The 10185-nt window shown below is 54.4% G+C and overlaps 1 protein-coding gene across 1 annotated transcript in view; it reads left to right on the forward strand.

The window, feature by feature from the left end:
• The window catches only part of NFATC2 (nuclear factor of activated T cells 2), a 99201-nt gene extending 90386 nt beyond the window's left edge, over window positions 1–8815 (forward strand). Inside the window, exons 7-9 of the mRNA XM_075527700.1 lie at window positions 5337–5392; window positions 5723–5849; window positions 8094–8815. Coding sequence (XP_075383815.1) covers window positions 5337–5392; window positions 5723–5849; window positions 8094–8815 — 905 coding nt within the window. The remainder of the gene's footprint in view (window positions 1–5336; window positions 5393–5722; window positions 5850–8093) is intronic.
• Window positions 8816–10185: the final 1370 nt, after the last annotated feature.

The following is a 10185-nucleotide window of genomic DNA, read 5'->3' on the forward strand; positions in this document are numbered from 1 at the left end:
GAGCCCATGTACGAAGTTGGCTGTCCCACTCAACCTGCTCTGTGGTCTTGGGTGAGTGACCTTGCCTCTGGACACCGCCTCCTCTCACTTACAAATGGATGAGCTGAAGCGCTCTCCAGGGCTGCTGCAGGGATGAGCCTCGTCTGTACCTGTGAGAGGCTTGGAGTGATGCACTTGTAAGAGTCAACTGTTACTCCTCCTAGGGAGGAAGGAGGGAGGCTGGTGAGGAGGGCAGGAGCCAGGCCAGCAGGGCCTTGACAGTCACAGCGGGGCTTAGACTGTGTCTCAAGGGCCCAGGAGAAGCAGGAAAGTGGTTGTGCCCTCTGAATCTTGGGGGTGGGTACGACCCTGGACGTATCCTGCACACGTAGGACTTCCTTTTTCTAGCGTCTCAGGAAGCCAGCAAAGGAGCCTTGGTGGCAGAGTGGTTACACATTGGGCTGTAATCCTCAAAGCCAGCAGTTCGAAACCACCAGCAGTCCAGGGGAAAAAGATGCGTCTTTCATCTTCTGTAAAGAGGCAGTCTTGGGAACTTACAGAGGGCCATTCTGCCCTGGCCTGTAGGATCACTGTGAGTTGGCATGGACTCAGTGACAGCCAGTTTTTTTTTCTTGTTTTTTTTTTTTTTTTTTTTTGAGGAAGCCAGTCATCTTTTCTCTGCTCCTCTTCCTCAAGAAAGCATCTCCTTCATCCCTGGTTTCGCCAGTTGTTGCTTCAAGGGCTGTGACTTAATGGCCTTTAGACATCTCTCCACCTCCTCTGGGTTTCGGTTTCCCAGCTGGGGGCTCTGGGCTCACTGATTTCCAAGATACTCTCAAGTACGAAAGCACGAGACACCGAGGACTGCCAGTTCCTCCAAAGATGAGGAAGAGGGTCTATTTTGGGGGAAGGGTTCCTTTGGGTCCCCCAGACACTGGAGAAGAGGCCCCGTGAGGACTCCTCATGTGGCGGTCCCCTTTATACCGCCCCACTGCTTTGTGTTCTCTGTGCCACGTCTCCCACTTCATCGGCAGGGGTCCAGGGAGAGAGCTGGGGACGGAAGCCCAGGCGACTATTTTTCCCTGCCCTCCCAGTTAGGAGACCTCTGAAGAGGATCCTTTTTTTTTTTTTTAATTTCCTCCAAAGCAAGCAATGCACCATAGGTTGGGGAGCCAGACAGGAGCAACTCTGGGTGGGAGGCACCAAGTAAGACGCCAGAGGGGCTGAGGAAGAGGGTCACAAGTCACACCACAACATGCTCCTGCGTGCCCCTCTGGTTAATTTCTGACCGGGTCTTCCGGCTCAGAGCTTGCATTCAGTTCGTGAAGGAGGAAGCATAATTTGGGGAGGCGATGCACCTGGCTTGTACAGCCACACTCCTAGTCGTGGCTGCCACCCAGGAGGGGGCATGTCTCTGGTAGATCACGCAGACACGCCTTTGACAAAGATGCGAACCTTGTCTTGGACGTGTTTTACTGAGGCCTTGGTGACTCAAAACGAAGCTCCCTGATCTAGCCAAACATCTGCGCCCCCGTGCATCCAACTTCCAGTCCGAATGTCTGCTTTTCCATGGTCTGGCCATGCATACAAACATCTATTCTTCCATCCCTTGGGTCCCCTTCGAGCATCCAAACTTCCTTCCTACCTTCCCACCTGTCCATCTGAATGCTACTCTTCTATTTGTCCATCCAAACATCCAAGCCGATTATCCATCCGTCTGTCCGTCCATCCGTCCTTCCTCCTTGGCTTCCTTTTCAACAGTGTCATGTTAGAATTTGGCTCTCTCTCGGCCTCGCACATCAGGAGCCAGTGTTGCTGCAGACGCTTTCACTGGCTCTTAGATGCTAAGCACCTGCACTATGTCGGGAGAGAGGAACGCATGACTTGCTCCCTGCCCACGGTGATGATCTCACACCGAGCTGAGAGTCAATTCATCAGCGCCCCCCCCCACCCCAGCCCTTTTTAATTCCCCTTGTTGACTTGACCCCGCGGCATCGTCTGTCACTTCAGGAATTGGAGTTAATAGTACTAAGGCCAGAGGTTGTAGACTGGTGCTGCCAGGGGCTCCCTGCAGGACACAGTGCGTCCTCGGTCCTCCCGATGACATCAGCATGAGCAGCAAGCCCGGCTTTTGCCGATTATGATTTTGGGAATTAGGTTCTTGTTTAAGTAATGCTTATGGAATCGATTTCCATGGGTGAATCTTACTACCCCAGATGACAGGGCTTCAAACCTAACCTATTGCAGAAGATGCAAATACTGCTTTAAGAGAGGGGCTCTCATGTACATGGGCACATGTCGGAGATCGCAACCCAGGGACTCAGGACAGATAAACCCCCTCAGGACCAACAGTGAGAACAGAGATAGGGAGGAGGGTAGGGGGAAGGTGGGGAGATAAAAGGGGAACCGATCACAAAGATCCACATATAACCCTCTCCCAGGGAGATAGCAGAAATGAGGGTGAAGGGAGACAGCCGTTGATGTAAGACATGAAAAAACAATTTATAAATTATCAAGGGTTGATGAAGGAGAGAGGGTAGGGGAGAAGAAAATGAGAAGCTGATACTAAGGGTTCAAGTAGAAAGAAAATGTTTAGAGAATGATGATGCAAAAATGTACAAATGTGCTTGACACGATGGATGAATGTATGGATTGTGATAAGAGCTGTAAGAGCCCCCCAGTGAAATGATTAGAGAGAGAGAGAGAGAGAGAGAGAGAGAGAGAGAGAGAGAGAGAGAGAGAGAGAGAGTCTCTCTGGCCAACTGTTGGGATGTTTGCTACCATCTAGCCTACCTTGGAGAATGACTCAGCAGGTGAGCACGTGGAAGGCCCTGAGAAGGCCTGCCATGAAGAAACCCACTCAACTTTGACTCAGCAATTTCCAGTGCTTATTAGCACATAGAATTTTTTCCCTCTCTTCATAAAATCATTTAATATCCCTCAGAACCAGTGTTCCATGAAACACCCTGGAAACACTTGTGGAAAGGATTTGTTTCCGCCCCAGATGGCCCAGTGGCCCATGTAGGTGGTCAGGGAGAGGAATCTCCTATTTGCAAGTACAGAGTTCTGTTTGGCCCAACTTGTTGGCCCCAAAGCGCACTCTGCTCCAGGCAAGGAGAGTGCACTGTGAGGGGAAGCCCTCTCGTCGGGGTTGGGATGAGTTCTGTAAGATCCAAACTGTTTGTTGACTGAGAGGTGGAGGGTCTGGTTGGGAAGGTGAGTGTCTGGGTTCTTCCCCAGTGGCTCACAAGCTCAGACATGGTTTCAGCATCCTGTGTTCGGACAGCTAAGCCACCTGGGCTTTCAGACAGATGAGAAGATGCATCTGAGCTGGCCAGTGACCCGTGAGGATTGCTTCAGGAGGGACTGGTTTTTCCTAACAACATGCCCAACGTGTGGACGAGGAAGTGTCACCCTTCTCGTGTCTGAGAAACATTCTGGCTGTGGTTTTTGGTGATACTTTTGCCTGTTCTCTGGCAGGACATAGTATATTCAGTATTGTTGGGCAACATCATCATTCAAAGACAGCAAGTATTGGGGAATTCAGGGTATTTCGAAATAGTCTTTGGTTGGAGTTGGATGAAGCACATTAGAACACATAATGGGCAATAATGATACCATTTGTCTCAAAAGAAAGATATGGAGACACTTAGATCAAGAAAACAGCTAAGATTATGGCAATTCATCGTTGTGCTTGTTTTCTATTGGCCAGTTTTCTACAGTTCATTCTCGCTGGGAAAAAACATGCAAATGTGCATACCTGTGTAAGGGAGATCTCTAAGTCCACCCTGGATGTGCGTGCTGCTGTTAAGTTCTGTTGGGTCCGTTCTGATTTACAGCAACCCACGCCAACAGAAGAGACCCTGCCTGGCCCCACGCGTCCACACAACCACCGCTGTGCATGCGCCTGCGGTTGCAGCCGCTGGGTCGGTCCAGCTGGTCCAAGGACCACCACCTCTTTTGTGACGCTCTACTGAGCAGCATGTCCTTTTCCAGGCACCCGTCCCTCCTCATAACAGGCCGAAGCACGTGAGGCCTCCACCCTTACTCCAAAGGGGCCTTCTGGCTGTGCGTCTCCCAAGACACAGTTGGTCATTCTTCTGGCAGTCTATGATATAGTCAGTCTTTTTCACCAAACACCATAGTTCAGAAGCATCCATTCTCCTGATTCATTGTGCTTACTCCTTACTCCCTGTCACGCGCATCCGAGGCAACGGAGAACCGCATGGCGTGGTCAGGGGCACCAGAGTCCTCAAAGGGACACCTGTGCTTTCAAACACTGTAAAGAATCCGTTTCCCAGTGTGGCTGGATTTCTTAACTTTTGCTTCTGTGGACTTTGATTAAAGAGCCGAGTAAAATTAAATCCTTGACAACATCACTCTTTGGCGTTTGTCCTGATGTTGCCCATCGGTCAGTTGTTTGCTGTCATGATGAGGTGTAAGCCGTCCCGAAGGCTGTAGTCTTCTGTCTTCTTTGCTAAGTGTTGTAAGCTCCTCTGGGTTTTCAGCAAGCGAGGTTGGACCATCAGCACCCCACAGCATGCATTAGTGAACCTTCCTCCACTCCTCCTGCTGTGGACCCCTTCCTATAGCCCAGGCTTTTGGCTTCTTTGCTCAGTATACAGGTGAAAGGACACACCTCCGCGGCACGCGTTTCCTGGTTTTCACCATACAGTGTCCCTTGGCTTGTTGGGGTCAAGCGATGTTCTGGTTTAGTTACAGGTTCCCCATGAGCCCAATCAGGGTTCCAGAATCGCCTCTCTTAACAATGTTATCCATTATTTGTCGTGATTCTCAATTCACACATGCAAATATACAGAAATGTAATTTATTGATAAACGTATAGGTTATATAATTTACCCGAATATCAGCCGGAGCACCTAATTTTACCACAGAAGCTGCATAAAACATGTGCTGAAAAGCTCAGCTTATACACAAGTATATACGGTATATGTAAACATACGATATGTAAATGCATGTTTTACATATACATGTATAAAGGCATACATTCGCGGCCATGGAGTCCATTCTGACTCAGTGCCCCAGGAGGACAGAGGAGGACTGTCCTTGCAGGTTTCCAGGACGGTCAGTGTTTCTGGGAGCAGAGAGCTTCATCTTTCTCCTGAGGAGTGGCTGGTGGCTTTGAACTGCCGACCTTGTAAACCCACGCGACACCATCAAGGTCCCATATCATAGATCAGCTATAAAGACATACAGTTCCCCACGCTCCTTCCAGAAACGTCAGACATCATCTGGGAATCACGAGAACTATCAGGTTGGCGGGGTGTGGTTTCCTTGTCTTTAAGTCTGGGGTTTGAATCCCACCCTCACAGCCTGTCACTGTTTTATGTTTCCAGATGGGCAGCAGATTTGGGAGATGGAAGCCACCGTGGACAAAGACAAGAGCCAGCCTGTAAGCACACGGAGAGGGGGTTCTAAACACCACTGCCTCCCGCCTCCCCCCACCTCTTTCACTCCTTCACTGAAGTAGGGACCCCGCGGGCACTCAATAAACTCGTGTTGGATGATGAATGAATTAAGATGCACCCACTAGGTGCCCGCTCTCCCCACACCCCATTGGTAGCAAGGTCCTCCCAGTAACTTGACCAGAGTGGCTGTCACGGCGGAGGTGCCCTGTGCCTGTCTGCCAGCGGAGGGATGGGTGGGGGCAGGGCTCACTGGAGATGAGCCGGCCAGAGGAAGGTGGGCCTCATCGTAGTCAACCACAATTCCTTCCTTCCAGAACATGCTCTTTGTTGAGATTCCCGAGTACCGGAACAAGCACGTCCGCGCCTCTGTGAAGGTGAATTTCTATGTCATCAACGGGAAGAGGAAACGAAGCCAGCCGCAGCACTTTACCTACCACCCAGGTAAGGCGGGCTCTCGAAAGGAAGCGGCAGCCCCGGATACCTCCCCCCACCCCAACTCACCCCGCGATCCGAGCTGCTGCCCCAGCTGTGCCGCTTTGACCAAGCAGCTCTGGGAGCCTCCTTGCCTCCTCCTGTCCGATGGGGCTGATCACAGCTTCTTCCCAGGAAGACCCAGGACACCAGTGCTTAGCGTGTGCAGACATGTGGAGCTGATGCACAGATGGCCGTGGTGGGGGTGGTTGTCAGGCGCTGTTACGCCAGTTCTCAGTGACCCCAGGTGACAGGCGAACCGCCCCATAGGATTTCCTGGGCATTTCTCCCATGCAAACAGTAGTAGCTTATGCTTAACCTTCACACCACCAGGGCTCCTGTATGATACAGGAGGCAGGTGGGCAAGCTGTAAACACCTGTGGTCTGTGGCTAAAGCTGCACCAAACGGAGCTTCGGGTAGTGGTGATGATGGTGGGTGGGGTCACCATGCTGGCCCTGCAGATGTAAGAGCCGACATGCTAACACCGAGACTGCGTGGTGGGCCAGAGTCTCGTGACGGAGGGCCAGGATGGAGAGAATACAGACACCAGGGCTGGGAGGTGGCTCCGGCTGGTTTGATAAATAATTTGGCCCTGAGTTCTGCCCAGGCCGAGCCAGACCCACCAGCCACCTTCCCGGGCATGGGAAGCTGTCCCTGGAGGCTGTCACCCAGAGGGTCATTCCTGGTCTCCCTGCGCAGCTGCTCAAGCCTTGGCCCCAGGGAGTGCTGTCATGGGTGGGTGCTGGCCCATGGCTGTCCACTGCCCTGGGACCAATGTGCCCTGTCCATCAGGGGCATCTGGGGTGGCCAGGGCTGAGGGGACCTGACACCGTGGGGGCAGAACATCACAAGAGAACCCGGCCTGCAGGCTCGGCCCTTGTGTCTCAAGTGGCGGTTTCCAGTGAGCTTTTACAGCCCTCTCTGCTCTCATTTTGGTAAGGACATCAGCGTGGCTCCGGGCTGTCTGGCTGGGCCAGATGGCCATGGGTGGGTGTCAGGCTGAGCCTCCTGCATCCTCCCCTCACGCCTTCCTCCTCCCCAGTCCCCACCCTCAACTCCGTTACAGCTCTGTCACCAACTCATTTACTCCAGTGAGGGGGATTGCCCCGGCGGGCACTCCCCGGGCCATTCTGATGACCAGTGCAGGGCCCAGCGGATCCTTGGCAGCTGTGATGACAATGCTGATCCAACACTAGCGGTAATGGCAGTGGCCGCAGCAAGCACTGAGCCTCCAGTCACTCCGTACCTTGCACAAGCATCTCATATAGTGCCCCTGGAAGTATATAGGATGGTCACGAGGTGACAGGAGGAAACCGAGGCCCAAGCCCAGGCCGTTTCATGGTACCACAGTATCCGGGAGGTGATGGGCATCACTTGGTCCCTCATTCATTCAGTCCCTTGTCCAGAAGGTATCTATCTACTCCTCAACTGTGTAGCAGATGTTCGTCCAGGCCTGGACGAGACAGACAGACAGACCCTTGTCCTAAAGGAGCTGACATCCCAGTGGGACTGGGGCCTGAGATAAGAAATACCCACCTCAACTGTAATATGTCAGAACCCAAACTCAAATTCACTGTCATCGACTCAGTGCCTGTAGGACAGCGTGGGACTGCCCCAGGAGAGTTTCTGAGACTGTAACTCTGAGCGGGTAGAAAGTAGGAGGCTCTTTCTCCCAACATATGTCAAGTGGTGATCAGAAATGAGACCCGCTGCCACCACGTCGATTCCGGCTTGTAGCGTTTCTGAGACTGCGAATCGTTCAGGGTACGGGCAGCCTCATCTTTCTCCCGAGAAGCTGCTGGGGGTGTTGAGCCACCGACCTTGGGGTGTGCACCCCAGTGCTTACTCAACAGGGCCATCGGGGCTCCTGCGGATGGCGAGAAGTGTTATTAACGACAGCAGGCAAGGGCAGGGGCAGGGACTGCCCAGGAGGCCGGAGGTAGAGCTGGAAATAGCAGCTTCTGCTCCTAGCCCTCCACACGTGTGCAAGGGCCTGGAGGACGGCCTGACCAGGCCCCTCCCCGGGACTGGACAGTGATCATTGAAGACCATCTGCCAGGGTGCAGCCTCCCAGGGAGTCTCCTGCCCAGAGCTCCAGCGGTTGGATCCCAGCCTCGGATCCGAGTCCACCTTCCTCACCGCTGCCCGCGCCTCCTCTTGGCCTGCGTGCGGCGCAGCAGCGACCTGCCCGTGTGCTTTCTCTCCCTTCACAGTTCCCGCCATCAAGACGGAGCCGTCGGACGAGTATGACCCCACCTTGCTCTGCAGCCCCACCCACGGCGGCCTGGGGAGCCAGCCTTACTATCCACAGCACCCGATGGCCGCCGGGTCACCCTCCTGCCTTGTGGCCACCCTGGCTCCCTGCCAGCAGTTCCGTTCGGGGCTCTCGTCCCCCGACGCCTGCTACCAGCAGCAGAACCCAGCGGCTGTCCTGTACCAACGCAGCAAGAGCCTGAGCCCCAGCCTGCTGGGCTACCAGCAGCCAGCTCTCATGGCCACCCCCCTGTCCATCGCGGACGCCCACCGCTCCGTGCTGGTGCACACGGGCTCCCAGGGCCAGGGCGAGGCCCTGCTGCACCCCACCCCGGCCGCTCAACAGGCCTCGCCCGTGATCCACTACTCACCCACCAATCAGCAGCTGCGCTGTGGCAGCCACCAGGAGTTCCAGCGCATCATGTGCTGTGAGAATTTCCCACCAGGCCCCGCCAGGTCCAGCCAATCCCCGGCCAGCCAAGGGCAGAGGCTGAGCCCCGGTTCCTACCCCACGGTCATTCAGCAGCAGAATGCCAGCAGCCAAAGAGCCGCCAAAAATGGACCCCCAGTCAGTGACCCAAAGGAAGCATTGCCCGCGGGAGTGACAGTCAAGCAGGAGCAGAATCTGGACCAGACCTACTTGGATGACGGTGAGCTTGCACATTTTCCTCAGTGCCCGTAGGGATGACGCCCGAAACCTCCACCCAGGAACCTGGCCTAATGGCCTCGGGATGGTGGTCAGCCTCTTTGGGCCTCAGTTTCCCCTTTCTTAAGGATGTGCACTAAGATGACCATTAAGGCCTCACTCAGTTCTGTGCAAGAACAATTTTCCTGCAGGATGCGGGTGGGATGATAACAGTCTGGCTGTTCTGCCCACGTGTGGCCCCCCTGACCCCCCTCCCTCTAGAGAGAAGCCCGTGAGGACTGCGGCACTGTCTTCCCGGTGGCCGCATTTAGAACCAGGAGAGGAAATAGCCCACCCTCTTATTCACACAGAGAGGGGACATCCCACATCTAGTGTTTTCTGTTGTGTATCTTGGGGATGGGGGCAGAATACGGAAGAAAGAAAGCTCATCGAGAAGGGCGTGTGAATGGGTGGCTTGCGGGCTCTGCCAGGGGAGAGGCTTCTGCTGTGGTGAGCCCAGCTGATGGGGTGGGGGGTCCAGAGGGGCGCTGGGAGAGTGAGTCTGAGGTACCCACTCTGGTCGGTACAGGGCCAGCCAAAGAGGAACTTGCAGCTGCTGTGTGTGGTGTCAGGTGCCAACCTCAAAGGGCACGCCAGCTGTGTTGGAGATGCCACCTGGAGGGCAGAAGTGCAGGTGGCAGAGCATTTTTCCCTGGTGTGTGTGTGGTGGGGGGGTGGTTGTTGGTGCAGACAAACATGGCAGGTGCTTGGAGCTATTTTGAACAGGAGAAACCTGTATCCCCAACCACCATCTGCAGGCCCAGCTTTGCGTTTTATAGGCTGTCGCATCGAATGTACCCCGAAACCTCAATTATTCAGGAAAGTGACGTCGCAGGAACCCAGCCAAGGAATCGGAAGCCAGGCTCAGTGCAGTTGCCATATAAAGAACAGGTGCTGAGGTGCCCACACTTGGGGTACAGGGGACCCCTGAGGGTGTGCTCAGTGGCTGCTGGCTGGCAATACCCTCATAATTGTGGTGAGCCCAGCCCTTGGGGTGTATGTGTGTGTGTCTGTGACTTCCAGAAGTTTCCACGTCCCCTCTCTGGTAGAGCTGGCAGCAAAAACTCCAGCACACTTGCAAGGCACGGCGAGTTGGCCCACTTGGCGCAGTGTGAAAGCAAGCCACGTGCTGGCCGGCCCCGGCCTCAGGGTAATGGCGTGTTAATAATTGATCCCTCTAGCCTGGAGTGGCCACACGCTGGCCGAGTTAGGGTCACCGTGCCCTGCTTTGAAAGGGAGACCGATGTGCAGTGCAGCCTGGAACAATCCCCGGTCAGGAGTGTCTGAATCAAGTTCCAGCGCTTGCTCAGTGGTCAGTGGTCAGGGGCTTGGCCACGTAGACAGTGTGGTGGCTGCAGACTGTCTCG

Source organism: Tenrec ecaudatus, chromosome 12 (genome assembly GCF_050624435.1).
Source record: "Tenrec ecaudatus isolate mTenEca1 chromosome 12, mTenEca1.hap1, whole genome shotgun sequence".
NCBI classification, from domain to species: domain Eukaryota; kingdom Metazoa; phylum Chordata; class Mammalia; order Afrosoricida; family Tenrecidae; genus Tenrec; species Tenrec ecaudatus.